Here is a 20,491-nt window from a genome sequence, read left to right as displayed (position 1 = left end):
AAAACTTTGAGTTCCAAATTCTCTCCCTTTCTCCCCCCACCAACCATTGAGAAGGCAAGCAATTTTATATAGATTATACATGTTTAGTTATGCAAAACATATCCATAATAGTTATGTTGTGAAAGAAAACATAGACAAAAAACCAACTCAGGAAAAAGAAAGTTTAAAAAAAGTATGCTTCAATCTGTATTCAGAAACCATCAGTTCTTTCTCTGAGGATGGATAGCATTTTTCATCATGAGTCCTTCAGAGTTGTCTTGGATTGTTGTATTGTTGAGAATAGCTAAGTCATTCACAGCTGATTATTTTACAGTATTGCTGTTACTTTGTACACAGTTCATTTCACTTTGCATCAGCCCATGCAAGTCTTTCTAGGTTTTTTTCTGAGAGTATCCTGCTCATCATTTATTATAGTATAATAGTATTCCATTGTAATCATATACTGCAACTTGTTCAGCCATCCCCTAATTGATGGGGTCCTTTCAGTTTCTAATTCTTTGCCCCCAGAAAAGAGCTTCTATAAATATTTTTATGTATATAGGTTCTTTTCCTTCTTTTTTTCATCTCTTTCGGGATATAGACCTAGCAGTGGTATTGCTAGGTCAAAGGGAATACATGGTTTTATATCACCTTGGGCATAGTTCCAAGTTGTTCTACAGAATGGTTGAATCAGTTCACAACTCCACCAATAGTGAAGTAATGTCTCATTTTCCCACATCCCCTCTAGAATTTGTCAAATTTCCTTCTCTGTCCTATTAGCCAATCGAATAGGTTTGAGATAGTACCTCAGAATTATTTTAATTTGCACTTCTCCAATCACTAGTGAGTCAATATTTTTTAATATGGTTATAGATATATTTGATTACATCATATGAAAACTGATCATATCTTTTGATCATTTATCAATTGGAGAATGGCTCTTATTTTTATAAATTTGACTCAGTTCTCTATATGTTTGAGAAGTGAAGCCTTTATCAGAGAAACTTGCTTCAAAATTTTTTCACAGTATATTGCTAACTGCATCCTATTTCCCCCACTCCTGTTTATTCTATTCTCTCTGTCTCCTGTTACCCTCCCCCTCCTCAAAAGTGTTTTGTTTCTTCAGTATTTTGTATAAAACATTTCTGTTGGCCCATTTCGGTTTGTGCCATCTCAGTTATTGGATCATGTCAAAGGGCATTTTTTTCCATGCTCTTCAGAAGAGAAGGAACCCTCTCTGGGGCAATCCTGCATGTAGAAAAGTGTATCTTTTTAGTTATTCATATCACAAATCTGGACTGACAGCAGGGATTTGGGGATGCCAGGAATGTGTTTCAGCATTATACTTGTGAAGAAGAGATAGAATTCAGCCAATTTTTATTGGTATCTGTGTTGGCTTAGGAAGTGTTCTCCTAATGGAGCTTTAGCCCCTGGTCCCAGCTGTTGGGACTTGGTCATGAACCCCTCTGTGGGACGCTATGCATAGGCCCCTTCGCCTTCCCCAAGGGCTGGTTTCCTTTAGAGTCCTAGTCATGGAGTAAGTGTGTTTGTTCATAGACAAGAAGTCAGTCTGAGACCCCTCAAGTCCAGATGTTGACATTTCATCTCCCCACCACTTGGAGGCCTATTCAGTGAAAACCTCTTAGAACTTCTGTGAAACCTCAGAGGGTTACCTTGTTACCTAGTAACAAGGCTTCCCTTGTTGGGGTATCCCCTGCTCATCCCCCACCCCCATACACAAACCCCAGCTTCCTTCCATCCCCCCTCTTCCTATGCCTTTGTGTTAATCTGGGATGGAGTTGGGGTAAGGCCTGAAGGGGAAGTTTGGGCAGAACCATTCAGCTTTTGCACAGGAAGGACTCCTTTTGATATACATTGTTTATGGACCACTTTGTTTAGTCTGATAAGTCCTGGCTCTTTTCAGTTCATATGGAATAATATTTTATTTGTATATTCTGTATAAACTTGACAATGAAAAAGTGTGAATAACATTGTATGAAATAAAAAAAAAGTGTTTTGCTTCTGACTACCCCCTGCCCCAATCTGCCATCCTTTCTATCACACTGCACTTCTTTTATCCCTCTCCCTCCTACTTTCCTGTAGGGCAAGATAAATTTCTATATCCAATTGTGTGTGTGTGTGTGTTATTCTCTCTTTGAGCCAATTTTGATGAGAGTAAGGTTCATTGAGCCCCCTCACCTCCTCTCTCTTCCCTTCTACTATAAAAGTTTTTTTTCTTACCTCTTTTAGTGAGGTAATTTACTTCATTCTACCTCTCTTTCTCCCAGTACATTCCTCTTTCTCACCCATTACTTTTATTTTATAGACATCATCCCTTTGGATTCACCGCACACCTGTGCCTGCTGTCTATATATATATTCCTTCTAACTATCCTAATAATGAGAAAGGTCTCATGAGTTACAAATATCATCTTTCCATGTAGAATTGTAAACAGTTTAAACTTATTAAGTCCCTTATGATTTCCCTTTCTTTTTTACCTTTATATGCTTCTTTTGAGTCTTGTATTTGAAAGTCGGATTTTCTATTCAGCTCCAGTCTTTTCATCAAGAATGCTTGAACGTCCTCTATCTCATTGAATGTCCATTTTTTACCCCTGAAAGATTATACTCAGTTTTGCTGGGTAGGTGATTCTTGGTTGTAATCCTAGCTCCTTTGCCCTCTGGAATATCATATTCCAAGCCCTCCAATTCTTCATGTAGAAGCTGCTAAAGCTTGTGTTTTTCTGACTGTGGCTCCATAGTACTTGAAATGTTTCTGTCTTCTTGCAATATTTTCTCCTTAACCTAGGAACTCTGGAATTTGCCTATAATATTCCTGGCAGTTTTCATTTTGGGATCTCTTTCAGGAAGTGATTGGTGGGTTCTTTCAATTTCTATTTTACCCTCTGGTTCTAGAATCTCAGGGCAGTTTTCCTTGATAATTTCTTGAAAGGCAGTGTCTACGCTCTTTTTTTGATCATGGCTTTCAGGTAGTCTGATGATTTTTAAATTATCTTTCCTGGAACTATTTTCCAGGTCAGTTGTTTTTTTCCAATAAGATACTTCACATTGTCTTCTATTTTTTCATTCTTTTTTTTGTTTTCTTTGTTTCATTCTTATTGTTTCTTGATTTCTCAAAAAATCATTAGCTTCCATTCATTCCATTCTAATTTTTAAGGAATTATTTTCTTCATGAGCTTTTGGACCTCCTTTACCATTTGGCTAATTCTGCTTTTTAAGGCATTCTTCTCCTCATTGACTTTTTGGACCTCTTTCACCATTTTTCCTCATCTGTTTTTTAAGGAGTTATTTTCTTCAATATTTTTTTGTGTGTGTCTCCTTTACCAAGTTATTGACCTGTTTTTCTTGATTTTCTTGCATCATTCTTATTTCTCTTCCTAAATTTTCCTCTCCTTCTCTTGTTTCAAAATTCTTTTTGAGCTCTTCCATGGCTTGAGACTAATTCATATGTTTCTTGGAGGCTTTGGATGTAGGAACTTTAACTTTGTTGTCTTCCTCTGAGTATGTGTTTGTATTGGTAATTAAGGTGGGATTTTTTTACTTTTTTCTCTTTTAGAATGCTAAAGTAATCAAGTGCCTTTGATTAAGTTTTACTAGGTGCAAAGCCCCAGGTCCACACCCTTTTACTAAGTGTAAAGCCCCAGGCCCATACCCTTTTGGTGATTAAGTGTGAAGGCTTCAGGCCCTAAGAAGGGTGTATAAACTCAGAGGATAGCATTTTGTTTGGGGCTCTCACTCACTGGAAGAGTGTTGGTGTAGAGCTCTGGGTAGCCCCCCAGCTTTGAAGAAAACCCAGATATTGGTGCTTCTCTTTTTGGTAACTATGTATGTGATATCTTGATCAGACAAAGCCTGTCTGTTGAATATTGCTATTTGATCTGTTGATATTTTATGTTTGTAATTTCTATTTGTATTTCCTTTGGAGTTCAGGGTGCTGGCTTTTACCCCTGAACTAAGTGAATGATATATGTATGTTTGATTAAAGTGAGATTGTTAACCCCTTAAAGTTGCTTTCCTTAGAAAAGCAGATCAAAGAACCTGTGCTGGCAGCTCTTCTGTGAGCTGGTGTTGTTGGTCTTACATAGCCACAGTAGTGGCAAGCAGCATTGTTGTTACAGTGTTTTGATCTTCCTTATCACCATAGTAACTTTCTATATAGTCAGAGGGTTTTTCTGCTGTTTTCTCGTTTTCCCAGCCTATTGCTTGACTTTTAACTGTTTGTTAAAGTAGAGCTCTGCTTTCAGGGTGGAGGGCTCCCTGTCCCAAGCTTCAGGGGTTTTGTGCAGCTGTTTTCAGAGATACTTCTTGAGTCCATTTTTCTCAATTCTTTTCTTCTTTACATTGAAGCCTTCCTCACATTTAGTCCATCTTTTTCAACTTGTTACTTTCAGTTTACTCAAGTTTTTTTTTTCTTTTTTCCCCTCCTCAACAAAACCATAGAATTTCAGAGTTGGATGGGACCATGTGGTTATCCAATCCAACCTCCAAAAGAACCCCTATCCACCAGACCTCCAAAGAGAGGGAACCTTCTGTTTATGGATATCTCCATTTTCCTGAGTTTTTTACCTTTATATCCAGCCTGAATTTACCTCTCTGTCTTGCATCCATCGTTCTTAGTTCTGTCTTTAGGCCAAATGGACAAGTCTAATCCCTATTGAACATGACTGCTTTTCCAGTACTTAAAGACAGTGTCCTTAAAAGCAGCTACCTGATTCTACCTCCAAGATAAGTAGTCCCAGTTCCTTCAGCTAATCCCCATGTAGCATGAACTCAAGGCCCAGTACCAGTCTGGTTGTTATCCTCTGGACATTCTCCAGGTTGTCCGTTTCCTTCCTACTGTATGGTGGCCAGAACTAAATACTACTAGTTGCGTGACCCTGGGCAAGTCACTTAATCCTGGTTGCCTTACTATGCTCATTTGTAAAATGAACAGGAGAAGGAAATGGCAAACCATTCCAGTATCTTTCTAAGAAAACCCCAAAGGGACCATGAAGAGTCAGACAATGACTGAAAATGATACAACAACAATAAGAGAACTAAACACAACATCCAGATGTATTCCAACCAGTGTAGAATACAATAGGACTATTGCCTTCTTACTCCTACAAGTTGTTTCTCTCAATGCAAGCCTCTAAGTGTTTCTGGAATATGTTTCTATTGAGATGTGTAGTACACTCTGAAAATAAAATCATTTCTATTTCTCCCTCCATTGATCTTTACATAAGTGCTTTCCTCCATGCTTTCCTCTACAGTTCCTGGATTATCTCGCGTGAGTATACTTTCTTAACTTACAGTGTTCTCTCTACCCATGCTTTTACCTGTGCTGTTTCTTTTTAATAACATACCAGTCTAGAGACATTTCCTCATTATGGGTCTGACCAAATGAGGTAATATATGTAGAATATTTTATAAACTTTATTAATGTTACCATTATCACCCACCATGACCTTATGAAATCCAGAGGTCCAGTTTGCCTTCTTGCATAGGTATCTCTAGTCCATCTTCCTTGTTGCCTATGTTTTGTGCATTTGTGGCCTTTCGTTTGAGGCCTTTGGTTTTACTACTGGCCCCATGGTTATATGTTGTTTCTTGTGCCTGATGGTATTGCAACTGCTATTCTTCTCTGTATATTTTATCTACTCGGTGTGGTATGTAGTTTGGTCTTGGACACTTTTCCTCTTCCCATTTCCTTTTAAGTTTATAGCTTTTTGATTATATTTGTAAGACACCAGATGATTACATTCTTACCTGCCTTTGTTGGGCATACTCAGTTCCTAGTCAGGACACTGTCATTCTTATAATTTAAGCAGTAGTTCAGAGCTCTTTGGAATCTTTGGCATTGCTTTCTAGGTCCCTTCTGGAAGTATCATTAGTCCTGACACAAATCACTGGATGTGGGGAATAGTCTTCCTTTCTGACAGATACTAGAAAGTTCTCTGTTATGTTTTGGATAGTACTCCTGAATAGGAAGTCACCAATTATCAGCATTCTGTTCTTCCTCTATCTTTCTGGATGACCTCTAGCTGACAGTGCCTGTGGTTTTGTTATATCTTTTTTCGGAGGACAAGTAGCTGCTTTCTCCTTAGAGTATCTGGTTTGTTCCACTTCAGAATTTCAAGTACCTTTTTTTAAACTCTGAGTATACAGTAGTGCTTCTTATTTTCTTCCTCCACTCTTTAAATGCTTGATGGAGGTCAGGGGTCCTTTCTGCCTCTTCAGATCTCTGTTTTCCCTACTTTTCTCCCTCCTCAACTCTCTTCCCTCCCAGTTGAAGCTCAATTTCTATTTTCTTGTTTGTTTTAGGAACGCTTCATTGTCCCTGATATTTTGGAATGTAGAAATACATTTCTGTAGCCTTTTCACCTCATTTGGAGGGAGACTTTGAAATACATATGTACAAGTATGTGTGTACTTTGAATATAGAAAATAGTCACTTGGCCATGGCATGCTTAATGCAAACCACTCCATATTCTCTCTGTTCTTGCTGGTAATGAAGTCCTCTTTTCTCTTATTTTAAACTGTGTGGGTGATTATAGCCTACCTCCTTTAGTAAGATGTTAACATCTTTCTGTTTTCTTTTTTTTCTTTATAATTTAATTTATTTATTTAACATATTTAGTTTTCAGCATTGGTTTTCACAAGAGTTTGAATTACAAATTTTCTGTATTCTTTTATCATCTCTCGATAACCTAAAAGTAACATCCAATTTCTTTGATCTTTTCTTATTAACATCTTCCCTTGCCGTACCTTTTCTTACCTTCTCCTTCTTGAGTCTCCTCTTTTCTCAATCTTTTTCTTCTTTACATTGAGTCCTTCTTCACGTTGAGTCCTTCTTCTTCATATTAAACCCTTTTTGTCCTTCAGCTTGAATCACTCTCAGCTTTCACTCCAGCTTTCCCTTTTCTTTTTCCTCCTCAGATTAATTTTTGGCCTTCTTCAGAAGACAAAGCCCTTGAAATCACCTCCATAATTTACTCCTTTTTTTTTAGTTTGGAATCCTATTCTGCCTATTCTATTCTTTTTTCTTTTGGAAGCAGAAATAAAAACTCAGTGGAGCAAAACCCAGACTTGAGAGTTCCCCTCAAAAGACATCTCTCATGTATGTGTTAAAACAATACTAGATTTCTTGATAGCTGCAAAAACCGAAATGACTTTGTTAAACATAACAACAACTAGTCATTATATAGTACCTGCTATGTGTCAAGCCCTGTGTTAAGCACTTTACAAATATTATCTCACTCGATCCTACCAACTCTGAGAAGTAGGTGCTATTATTATCACCATTTTACCAATGAGGAAACTGAGGCACACAGAGCTTAAGTGACTTACCCAAGGTCACACAGCTAATTCGTGTCTGAGACAGGATTTTAACTCTGGGGTATCAAGAAGGGGAGGGGGCAGTCAGCAGAGTCAAATGCTATGGAAAATTCAGGCTCCTTGAGGGCAGTTAATAAATTCTTGTTGAATGAATAAATTTGGGAGTAGAGATGAAGACTAAGAAAAGGCTTTTGGATTTGACAGTTACATGATCATTGATGACCCTGACAGTGTAGTTTCAGTAGAATTACATTATGTTCTCAGAACTTTCTGAGTATAGAAGTCATATTGCCAGGTCAGTTAGTCAACAAACATTTATTCAGCACCTACTATGAGCCAGGCACTCAGCCTAGAGCTGGGGATAGAAAAAGAAGCAAAAGACAGACCTTGCCCTCAAGGAACTCACAATCTAATGTGTTGAGAAGTGAGCTAGTGATTAAGAAGAGGAAACAACAAGTATAGGCTATTTATTTGTCTGGAAGTTTAGCAGTAAAAAGGAGAGATGATGAATGAGAAGTCTTTGATTTTTAGGAAAAGGGAGACCTGAAAATAAATGGATGTTAAATGGATCTCTCTCTCTCTCTCTCTCTCTCTCTCTCTCTCTCTCTCCCCCCCCCCTCCCCTCTTTCCCTCTCCCCCCCCCACTATATACACATACCTGACTTTTTTTTTGTCAGAATCTATGATTTCATGTGTGGGAAATGCCCAATGTGGAAACTACCTTTTTCCAATGCAGATCAGGAAGTCATTTTTTTCTTAGAGTTACATGTGGTAGAGGGGCTTAAACCCAGTTCTTCTTGATTCCGAAGCCAATCCTCTATCTACTATGCTGTCACACATTTGAAAAAAATACAATTTTTATTTATTTCTTCATTATTTAGTTATTGAATAAAATGATCTGATTTTATTTTAATTAGTGACATCGTTACAGAAACAGCTGTGAGATTGTGGAATACCATTTCCTTTTTTGAAGGAAATTAATAAACTAATAGATGGGGAGAATGTTTTGGATAAAGTTTACCTAGATCTTAGCAAAACTTTGAATAAAATCTCTCATGCTATTATTGTAGAGAAAATGGAAGGATATAGATTTGATGTTAATGCTATCACATAGGTTAAGAGGTGGTTGTTGGGCTAAACTCAGAGTCCTTGCTAATGGTTCAGTATCAATGAGGTGAGAGGTCTTTAGTGGAGTACCCCAAGGATCTGTGCTATTTAATCTTTTTATTCTGCTCTTGGATATAGGCATAAATGGCATGCTCCTTTGGTGAAGAGACCCAAAAGGCCTCTCTGGTTTTCAGTTTTGTTTTTGTTTTTGTTTTTTTTTTTAATTTTTGGTAAGGGGAAATGTTTTGTTGCAACCCCTTTGCATTTGAGCCCATCCTACTCAGGACCATATGGCTGTGTAAAGAGGAGAGTGCGCTTTCTGGTTTTGGAGATGTTGTACTTTAGTCCTTGTTATTTCTTCTTAGTAAATATCTCTTCATAAAAGGTAATTAACATAAATTTGTTAATTGAAGTTGTGGAGATGTTGACTGATTAAATGATACGGCAGCATATGAGATTTTGTCTTGATAGGGTGCTGATGATAGACCCCTAAGAGACCCTGGACTTTTCCACATGGCCTGGATTCCTGGCATTGGCCTGAGGCATCACCCATCCCGGTCAATAATCCTTTTATCTGTCCTTACATTGTGGCTCTCCAGCCACTTAATTCCCTCCATTGTCTGCACCTGGCCCAAAAGGCTACTTGCCACTCCTTAATCCCATCCAGATCTTCCCACACTCTTTCTGTATAAAATATTAATCTTGCCCCCATTAAATTGCTCAAATTCTTAAGATCTGGCCTGCTTCTATTGGCGGCACAAACAACACAGACTCACTAGGAATCTTGCCCACCCCAACTGGTGTTTTAATAAACTATTTGGACTAGAAAAAAAAATGGCATGCTCCTCAAATTTGTTGATGACATAAATGTGGGAAGGATATCTAACACACATAATTAGGATCCAAAAAGTCTTTGGACATTGGACTTAATCTAATAAGATAAAATTTAATAACAATAAAGGTAGAGTTATCTACTCAGGTACAATACCTCCCCCCTCCTCCGCCCCCAAAAAGAACCCAACACCTCAGCTTCATGAGTATAGGATGGGCAAGGAATGGTTGAGCAGCAGATATGAGGAAGAATATCTAGGGGTTTTAGTGGACTACAAGTTCCTTATGAGTCAGAAGTTTGATATGGTAGCCCCAAAAGCTAATTCAGTCTTAGGCTACTTTGAAGGGCAAAGCTTCCAGGAATAGAGGTGATAGTCCTACTAGTACTCCGCCTTCAGTAGACAGTCATTACCTAGAATATTGTGTTCAGTTCTGGATGCCCCAGTTTAAGAAGGATATTGATAAATTGGAGAGTTTTGAGAGAGGGGCAGCCAGTATGGGGAAGGGCCATGTGTCCATGGGATGTGAGGATTGATTGAAGTGGGGATGTTTATGTTGGTGAACTGAAGACTCAGGGTGTACATGATAATATTTGAAAGGCTGATGTGTGGAGAAGGGCCTAGACTTCAGGTTGGCCCCAGAAGGCAGTACCAAAAGCAATCAGTGAAAGTTGTAGATTTAGACTAGATGACAGGAAAGACTCCTAACATTCAGAGCTGGACAAAAATGGAATGGGTTGCCTAGAGAGATGGTAGGATTCTCCTCCTTGGAGTTGTCCAAGTGAGGCTAGATGACAACTTGTTGGATATGTTCTAATGGGGATTCATTTTGTGTACAGGTTGAACTAGATGGCTTGTGGGGTCCCTTTCAACTTTCCAGCTTTCAAATTCTGTGATTCGGGTTTAATTTGATTACTTAAAAACAACTCCCTTTAAAAAAATTGTATCCCAGACTTAAATAAACCCAATATAATTAAGTCTGGGGTAGAATTGTATAAAGGGAAGTTTAAAAACTTTTTTAAAGTACATGTGTAATACATCTTTAGTGTAGGATTTTTTAAAAGGGAAATATTTTATTTCAGTTTTTTGATATTTTTATTTTTTAAATGAATTTAAAGTAAATTTTTTACTCTCTGTAAACATTACACAGCTAGTTTTTATCTGATTTAAAACTATAAAGAGTTTTCTAATTAGCTTGAAAATTTTCTTTTTGTTTTAGGTTCTGATTTCATTAAGACCTCAACAGGAAAAGAAACAGTAAATGCTACCTTTCCTGTAGCTATAGTGATGGTTCGGGCCATTAGAGACTTCTTTTGGAAAACTGGAAAAAAGGTATCTTTTTGCAAGCAGATCTTTCTACTAAATAAAAATAATGTTGCTTATGATACCAGTAACAGCCATGATAACCATTTTTTTATACTGAAGGCATGAACGACTTACCTTTATTAAGATAAATGTTTAATTTACCTTTCATTACAAAAGAATAAATTTATGGTGAAAAACGTTCCATTAACAGAAAGTGAGTGTGAGTGGAGGTGTAAGTGTGTGTGACCGAGATGTAAACTGACTTTCTCTCCTTTTATTAACTGAAGACAATTTTATCACTGACAAGAGATTCTTAAATGGGTTCTTTAACGAACTAATTTTGCTGCTACACAGAGGCTTTCTGGCAAGGCATTGGCTAGTGAAAACAGGTTAATGCAGAAATTAAACTTCCTTGAGGAACGGAAAAAATTGCAGACTAACATTTATTGAATGATAAGCTGTGGTGGTGATATGAAAAGTATGCAATATAATGGGAAATAATCTTTTCCTGTCATTATTGAAGGACACACATAAATTGGTTTTTCTGTTGGGAAACCCCTGGTCCAGAAAAACTTATTACTTTTAATAATATGAGGTGAAGAGAAAATTCTTGAGGAGATGAACTTATTAAACAAAATAATGAAATACTGTGAAACAGCAGGGAAAAGGTAGCTAGGCGTTATATAGCTCTTGAATTAAATATCCATTTTTGCGTTTTATGGCAGTTGGATGTGCTCTCTGGAAGACTGTTAAGCTGAGGAGGGTATATGCTGGCCTTTGTCAACTTTTGAAAAATAATAATTTTGGGGGAAAATATATGAAGTTAAAAGAGAAAAAAGTGTATGAGGTATTTTTTTTTTTAAATATGCTTAGATTTTTTTCCTTTTTGTATCAAGTTCCTTGTTAGCTGCAAATTATCTTAGGGAATTTTTTTTTTTTACACACAAGTAGGGCAAATGCAGCATGCCTTAAAAATATTTTTACTTTCCCTTCCTGGGAAGCCCTTTAAAACCAATCTTTACACTTTTGCAGAAAGGAAACTAAAAAATCCTTTAATCCTTTGCCAATTGGATGTGACAACTTTATATGTAGCTACAATTCAAGTTCATTTATGCAGAGGGCCCTTTTTTTGGTTTGGATGGGCCTAGTCCTTCCAGAATTTTTTCCTAATGAATAACTCCATATCCTGTCATATTGAGAAAAACACAAAGTAAATATATCTATAAGAGATGTGTTCTTTCCAGCCTTAGGGCCTTACACGTGAGTGCGCAGACACACACACACACACACACACACACGCAGCCATATTGCTTGACAATAATACCTTAGTTAAGTAGAAGTGTGCTAGACTTTGGGGGCAGAATAGCCATAACATAAATATAGATCTGACCTTTGCCTCTTTAAACTAAGATGTCTTGGAGCAAGATTATCCCACTAGTGTATTTATTAGACCTTATGAAAACTGAATAGTTGTTCTTAGAAACTAATAACTTTGACTATTGAGGGCCCAATTCTGTCTCTTGTGACCGTATGGCTGATTTCTTTCTTCAGGCAGTGTGAACAAATTTCTGTCTTTCACTTAGGAAGATAGAAATTCAAGCCAAATTACATTTATGTTTATAAAATGAGCAACTGAGTATTTATCTGCTAGTCAGGTAAAACCCCTTGTATTGGTAACAAGTTAATAACTAGATGCTGTGGCCTAATAGGAAAAAAAAACCCAAAACAAAACTAAAACCCCAAACCAAAACCCAGCAACCCTTGGTCTGGAAAATGAATGTTTTAGTTCTAACTCTTAAGTTGAACTAGATTACCTCTGCTGTCTTTTCTGGCTCTAATGTACTAGGCTGTAAAGTTGTATATTATTGAGGTGAAGGGTATTTTAAATGTGTGATGATGCCTGCCTCACAGTGCATGCTGAGTGATCATTCTGAAAAGTAAAGATTTAGTATTTCATAACTGGCTTCATTTAAGGTTTATGCTTTCCATATTCCTTCTTTTTTTAAAAAAAAATGGAAATGTCCTTTAGATATAGTGCCCAAAAGGCTTACTGACTCGTATTGAATTTGATTGAAAAAAATTGTGTGTGTATACAGAAACACATATACATATATGTGGATATGTATGTATACACACATACACCTACATACACATGACCACTTTTTGAAATCTTGTGCATGCTTTTCATAATCTTTCTGTCTGCATTGTCACTGGTAGGCTATTGATCAGCTGTTAGTCCTGCTTACTGTTTCTCTTTAGATAGACAATGTGATATAATGGAAAGATTTTTGGAGTCAGAAGACCTGGTTTCAAGTCCCAGCTCTGATTCTAATTGCATGAGCTTCCATACTAGTTTTTTTAAGCCTCAATTTTCTCATCTGTAGAATGGGGATAAGGTTATAATAAAAGTGCTTTCCAAATTTAAAGCACTATAAATTGTAGCTTATTCATCTTGACGTCTATTTTCCCTGTTATTTAAAATTCTTCTGCCTCCTTCTTCTTTGTTGAATTCTAGCCTCTCTTCTCAAATGTCACCTTGTCCATGGAGTTCCTCTATTTGAAAATTGCCACCCCCTTCAGACTACACTTTGCTTTATACTTCTCCAATGTCCTTACTGTGCATAGTTTTCAGTGTTTGTGTTTTACCTTTTACAAAACTCCATGAAGAAAGGGTGCTTAGTGTTTGTAGGATAGAACTAAATTGCTGCCAGTGAGTCAGTCTCTAGTCTTTCAGGGATCCATGGACCAAAGATGTTGGAGAACCAGTCCTCAACTGATTTTAAGCCATTCAAACAAAACAAATGGTCCTTTTCCTCTCCTTTTTCAGATAGGGTTTAAACCAGCAGGAGGTATCCGGACTGCAAAGGATTCTATTGCTTGGCTCTCACTTATTAAAGAGGAGCTTGGGGATGAATGGCTGAAACCAGAACTCTTTCGCATAGGAGCCAGCACTTTGCTTTCTGACATTGAGAGACAGGTGAGTTGCAGAAAGACCTTCACATCAGGGCATGGCTCCCCCCAGCCCCTCTTCAATTAAGTCTGCATGGGTTTTTGAGAAACAAATTAAAAGTTGCATATCTCTCTGTGTAATACTTGCAAATTATAGTTTTCTCCAGAGAGGATTTAAAAGTCCAAAACTGGAAATGAAAATCCATCTGTTTCATTTTATTGTCAAATCCCTTTTGTGCCTTTCCTCATCTATCCCTGATGAGTCAGCGTAGTGTGGTGGAAAGAGCACTGGCTTTGAGGACAAAGGGCCTCTTTTCCAATCCCTTCTCTACTCTGTAAATACCATTAAATTATTTAACCTCTCTGGGCCTCAGTTTCCCCATTTGTAAAATGAAGAAATTAGGTTTGAGAATTTCTAACCATTCTTGTTCTAAATTCTGTGATCCTTTACCTGAAATCTGTTGAGAGATGGGTTGGGCCCCATGCAGTATAAGAGTTTCATCATTCATCTTTTGAATTAAAATTGGAATTTAAAATTTTCTGTCTAGATCTACCATCATGTAACTGGAAGATATGCAGCTTATCATGATCTTCCAATGGCTTAAATAAGTGACCAGTGCCAGAAGAACTTTATGCAAGAACATCTTACTGTATGTATATGTATATAAACATATACATATATGTTAACATGTGAATTCTAATCGGTTGCTGAAACAGTCTGATTAAAAAGAATTTAGTAAGTAGGTCAATGGCCGGTTCTTTCTTTTGGGGTTGTCTTTGTAATTAAATCCAAAAATGAAGGACAAAATGTTATGTGCCAGGGGCTCTTTTTTGAAGCCTGAAAGGCTCATTTCTGATGTTCATAATGGTTGTAAAATCTGTAGGGTTTATCTTGAGTAAGCTTTCACAGACCACTCTAAGTAATTTTTATGATAACTATGACAACATGCAAATTCTGTGAAAAATATGAAAAAAGAAATGTTAAGCTCCCCCATAACACTTTGTAACAGGAGATTAATGTACATCCATGAGCTGCAACAGCAGCAAAGTGACTTTGAAGAGTTACCGATTTAGCACTAATGCTTACCCTGTGAAAATGTCTTCAACTTTTGCAATTGTTTTTAAAAACTTAATTGTACTAATCATGTTTCAGGCACTGTTATTTGAAAATTTGAGTGACTGATTTTTAAATAAAAAAGTTCTTGCTCTTAAAATTGGTCACAACTTTTTTAAATCATAATGCATTCATCTTAAAGTATTAGTTAATTAAATGCCTAGAGATGTTTTAAGGTTAATTTTTGGAATCTTTTCATCAGATTCCTTGAGACCATTTTGTAGAGAAAGCTCCTTAGTACATTATTAGATTAAAGTGGTTTGCATGTGAATATTGCAACTATTGGGCAGCTAAGTGATGTACTGGGTAGAGTACTGGGCTTAGAGTCAGGAAGGCTCATCTTCCTGAATTCAAATCCAGCCTCAGACACTTACTAACCATGTGACACTGGGTCAGTTACTGTGACAACAGTGTTGCTAGCAGCTGCTGCGGAGGTGAAAGACCAACAACAAGACCAAAAAGAAGAGCACACAAGAGGGGCTGCTAGCAGAGTTTCTTTGACCTGCTTTTCTAAGGAAAGCAATTTTAAGGCATTTACAATCTCATTTTAATTAAACACACATATGTATATAAAATTTACTTAGTTCAGGGGGAAAAGTCAACACCCTGAACTTCAGGGAAAACACAAACAGAAATTACAAGCAGAAATTATATAAAGAGAGCAAATAACACACAGAAATCAACAGATAAGCCTCTAGCTGTCTGACCAGGACATTACATACATAGTTACTGGAGAGAGAGGCACCAACATCTGGATTTTCAAAGCTGGGGGCGCGGGGCTCCTATGGCTACCTTCGGCTGGCCAAATCACCAACACTCTTCCAATGAGTGTACCCCGCAAAAGCAAAATGCCAACCACAGAGCTCATATACCCTGTTCTGGGCCCTGAGGCCTCAGTACCTACTTAGCAAAAGGGGTGTGGGAAAGATCTTTAATCACTAGCACCATATCATATGCATTGTTTCCAATCAATGACTCTAGATTTAAACAAAGGCAAGACTCAAAGATACCTGATTGCCGTAGTGCTGAGAAGCACTCCAAAACAAAAGACAAACAAAAGGTACACTTTGCTTGCCATTACATTTGAAAGGCAACACTCATCAAAGGTACTTGGCTGAGAATCCCTCCTAAGAAAAAACAAAGGCAGAAAGTCCCACCCTGCTTGGCATTATAGTTACTTAGCTCTGTTTGCCTCAGTTCTCTCATCTATAAAATGAGCTGGAGAAGGAAATGGCAAACCACTCCAGTATCTTTACCAAGAAAACCCCAAATGGGATCACAGAAAATCAGATCTGACTGTAAAGTGACTGAAACAGACAAAAAAAATTGAAGCTATCATGTTCTCTGAAGAAAATAGTACACAGCCAATTGCCAGTTATTAGAGGCTGATGATCCGTTTTATGTATTCCTAAGTCTTCCTGGGCAGCTAGGCGGTGCCTGGATAGAGCACTAGGTTTGGAGTCAGGAAAATTTGAGTTCAGATCTAGCTTCAGATGCTACTTAGCTATGTGACCTTGGGTAAGTCACTTAACCTCTGCTTGCCATTGTAAAAGGAAATAGCAAACCACTGTAGTATCTTTGCCAATAAAATCCAATGGATAGAGGTCCGTAGGATCATGAAGAGTTGAACACAACTGAAATGACTGAACAACAAGAAGTCTCATTACCCTCCTTCTTGTTTCCAGTGCTTTGGCCACATTACTACTTTCTAGCACTTCTGAAAAATCACCATTATCGTCATAAGCAGTTATTTCAGGTGCTTTTTGGTTCAGTGTTGCAGGGTTTCCCATGACACATAAATCTAGTGGACTTCCACTTTTGCAAACCATGTAAATATACCCCTCGTGCATGTGTTCATCTTATCCACAGTGGTAGCAAAGTGCACTTGGCCTTTTCAGATACTCTCTTCCAGGGCTATTACAGAAGTAGCTGGCTTCTGGTTCTGGTTCTAAACTTCTTTGTCCTTTTGGGAGAAGTGATGTATACTTATGTGACATAGAGGGAGAATAAAATTCCATTCTCGACCTCCTAAAGCTTAAAGTGAGAGACACTGGGTAAATGAATATAAATCACTATGATACAAGGAATAATATGAAAATGTGACCAAAGAGATTCAATGGGTTATGGAGTTCAGAGAAAGAAAATGTCTGTTTGGGGAAATCAGGGAAGGGCTTCGTGAAGGACATGACATTTGAGTTGGTCCTTAAGGGTAGCTAGGAATTAGATAGGGAGAGTGAGGGGGAAAGTTACAAATGAGTTGCTAACCTGCACTAGTAGAGAAGTTTCCATATCAGGAATTCTCCACATTGATGAAATCAGAGGTCTGAATCTAAACAAATAAACAAACAAACAAATAAATCTCTATATAGTACTTGGAATGATTACAACTTAAGATATCTGAATAATGTGTTGTTTTTATAAGTTGATTAACTACCTAACTTAAACTATAGGATTAATCTCTACATGGATTGCTTTTGGGACACTGTTTGCTCAGGAGGGTATTATTGATTCTGAGACACTGGATACTGAAGGAGCTGACGCTAGATGGCTGGATATAGAGGAGGGTGTCATTTCCCTCAACAAGCCTTTTACGTCAGCCCCAGTCTGTCTTGCTCTTTACATGAGAACTTTATACTTATCCACCAATAGTGAATATTTTAATAGTGATGGATTTAGTGACTACTGTCCAAGTATCCCATTTGCTGATTGCCTCTGAAGTTATTGTACCTCACAAAGTATAGTGGCTATACTGTCTCTTTTCTGTCTTCCGTACCCATTATTTTTCATTTCCTCCCCTAAAAGAATCCACAGAATTGAGTAAAATCCCTTCAAAAATCATTGTTTTTCTCAAGAGGACCCCTGAAACAGTTTTCTGTTAGGGTCAAACCTCATCATCAAGCAAACAATAGGGTAGCCACAGTAAATATTCATAATAATAATGACACTAGAACAAAAGACAGGGACATTTCCCAAAATAAGTTCTTAGAGAGGGGGACAAGAAAAAGAGGGAGACAGAGAGATACAGACACGGAAAGAGACAAAGACAGAGAGACAACAGGCAAAGTGAGACAGAGAGACAAAGACAGAAAAACCAAATTAGGATGAAAAATGCAGAGGCAGAAGGAAAATAAACTGAGCCAAATCTAAAAAAAATGATCAGAAAAACATATGAGAGTTATATAATTCAAAAATGCTAAATTTTAAGAGAAAATATGATAAGATAATTTAAAGATTTATAAGTCTTCCAGAAAAAAATTTGAAAACAAAAAAAAATACCTAAGAAAAACCACATACATAGGAAAGGAAGGAAAGTCTTCCAGAAAAACAAAACAAAACAAAACAAAGTACTTAAGGCAACCACATAGGAAACTTGCCCAGAAATATTGAAAGCATATAGTACCAAAGGAAGGAAAAACGAAGGTTAATTCACCAAAAAACATTGTAATCATATTTCAGAATTACAACAAATTTTGCAAACAATCAAGAAAAAACACCTTTCATTTTCAAAGGAAAATCAGAATAGCACAGGACTACTCTTTAGTTATAAGAAATAAAAGAAAAAACTGGAATACAGAATTCTGAAAAGTAAATATTGGCTGTCTCCCCAAAATAACATCCTGTAATTCTGAACATAATTATCAATGAAAATAATTAACTGTTTACAAAAGGAAAAACAAACCCTAGTCCTTCAAAAGAAGCAAAAGGCAAGTAGGATATTCAATACACTGGCACATCAAATAGACAAAAGTTAAACAGGTGAAAGACTAAGATGTTAAATGTGTGTTTTCATATGTTGTGATGGACAAGAACATTTGAATTTTCTTTAAAAAAAATCCTTGCATATTTTCTGAAGAATATTGTGAAAGGTAAGAGAGCATCAATGGACAAAATCTATGGAACAGAAGAAAGAAGACTATAGCTATAGATATATAATTCATAATAACTTAATTATATTAATAACACAGATACAAGAATAGCTCCACATTAAGAAAACCTATGAGCTCAGTCATATAATCAAGAGAAATCACGTGATTATGTTACCATATGAAAAACAAGCTTTTAAAAATATATAGCCTTCATTGCTGTTAAACATTCTAAAAGGATCAAGTTTGGAAGTGTCCCTCTTTACTATGATCAAAAGCATTTATTTAAAATGATAAATGCTAATTCTATTTGCACGAAAGCAACATTAGAAGATACTCCAGTACAAACAGGGGAAAGCACGAATGCTTTCTCTCTTCACTGTGATTTGATGTAGTTCTAGAATTGCTAACTAAAGCAATGACAAGAGAAAGTGACAAATACTCTGCTTTGGTTATCAATACGTAGAATTCTTAGATAAGGAAATTCTTCTATTAAGGTAAGCCGGCACCTCTTCTGGAATTTAGTCTTAGAGAATTGTCTAAAGCACTGAGAGATTGTGACTTGCCTAGAGTCGCAAAGCCAATATGTGAGAGACGAGACCTGTGCCCAGATCATTCTGACTTTAAGGCCAAGGTCTGTATTCACTTCACAATACCAAGGGAGTAGACAAGGTATACCTTGGGAAACAGAAGATAAAATTATCCCATCTCCAGATGACATGATGGTGTATTTAGAAAATCCTGGAGAATTAGAGCAAAATTGTTCGCAATGATTTGTAGTAGGATACTGAATAAATCTACAAAAGCATGTGCATTTCTATACAATACCAACAAGAACATAAAAGTAATTATGACAAGAGAAATTACTTTTAAAATAATTACAAAGCACATAAAATAATTATGTGTTAACTATTAAGACAAGAGAAAAAAAACAACCTGAATATAAAAGATTATATTATAAAATAATTAGAAGAAAATAAATGTAGGCTAGGCTTACCCTTCAAACTATGGCTAGAGGTACAATTCTTTTTGGAGGGGGGAAGGCAGAGCAGTTGGGGTTAAGTGACTTGTCCAAGGTCACACAGCTAGTACATGTGTCAAGTGTCTGAGGCCGGATTTGAACTCAGGTTCTCCTGACTCCAGGGCCGGTGCTCTACTCACTGTGCCACCTAGCTGCCCTAGAGGTTGTTTTTTTCTCGATTTGAATTACTATTTTCCCTGGGTGTAAGATGATGATGATAAAGAGAAACTGGTGGAGTAGTCCTCATGATTGCCTTTTGCCCCTACCTTTTCTGTGAGAGCTGAATGCTAAAATCCAGGATTTGCGGCCTTTTCTTCTTTCCATTGCCCTTGAGATTTGGACTTCTTCACCATGCAGACTATAGGAAGCAAGTCATTGTCACTGATTTGAGACACTGAGCTTCCATATAAGATAACTGAGCATCTGGGCTGCTGCTATTATGGCTAGAGACTCAAGTAGCTTGAGGTTGGGCTGGAAATCGCAACTGAGACCCTGTTCTGCTCCTGGGGTCTAAGCCACCGGGAGGCAGTTTGCTTTTGAACTTGCTTCTCATTCAGTCCTAGGACCCAGGACCAATCCTCACCCTGGAATGCCATCTCTGGGCCCAGTTCCCCTTCTCAGTCCACCCTGGATCTATCACCCAGAACTGGGTAGTGAGTGGCAAAGCTGCCAAATGGCACTTGTTTCTGCTCCCTACACAACGTTAGTCCTCTGTAAGTTGGATCTGGAACCTCTTCATGCCCAGGTACACGGCCTTGCACATTTCTAGAATGCCCTCCTTGGTATGCTACTGGCTAAAACTCAGCCTCTGCAGACCTCTAAGTCTGTCTCTCTATGCCAACCTGGACTGGAAAAAGTGACTGATTATTTTTTCTTGGATTGATTGATCAGGATTCAGTCTGGTGCATTTTCTAGAACTGTTTGGAATATGGTAGAGCTCACAGTACTTCTTCCTGCTAGTTTTCCATCTTGGCTCTGCCTGTTCT

At 37.4% G+C, this 20,491-nt stretch overlaps 1 protein-coding gene across 1 annotated transcript in view; it reads left to right on the top strand.

Annotated features, from left to right (window-relative positions):
• The window catches only part of DERA (deoxyribose-phosphate aldolase), a 129,542-nt gene extending 114,827 nt beyond the window's left edge, over positions 1-14,715 (top strand). Inside the window, exons 7-9 of the mRNA XM_036761980.1 lie at positions 10,473-10,585; positions 13,386-13,535; positions 14,056-14,715. Of these exons, the coding sequence (XP_036617875.1) occupies positions 10,473-10,585; positions 13,386-13,535; positions 14,056-14,112 (320 nt within the window). The 3' untranslated portion in view covers positions 14,113-14,715. The remainder of the gene's footprint in view (positions 1-10,472; positions 10,586-13,385; positions 13,536-14,055) is intronic.
• Positions 14,716-20,491: the final 5,776 nt, after the last annotated feature.

The sequence above is a fragment of the Trichosurus vulpecula genome, chromosome 5 (assembly GCF_011100635.1).
Source record: "Trichosurus vulpecula isolate mTriVul1 chromosome 5, mTriVul1.pri, whole genome shotgun sequence".
NCBI lineage: Eukaryota > Metazoa > Chordata > Mammalia > Diprotodontia > Phalangeridae > Trichosurus > Trichosurus vulpecula.
Note: the sequence above shows the minus strand (reverse complement) of the source record. Positions and strands in the feature narration are given on the sequence as shown.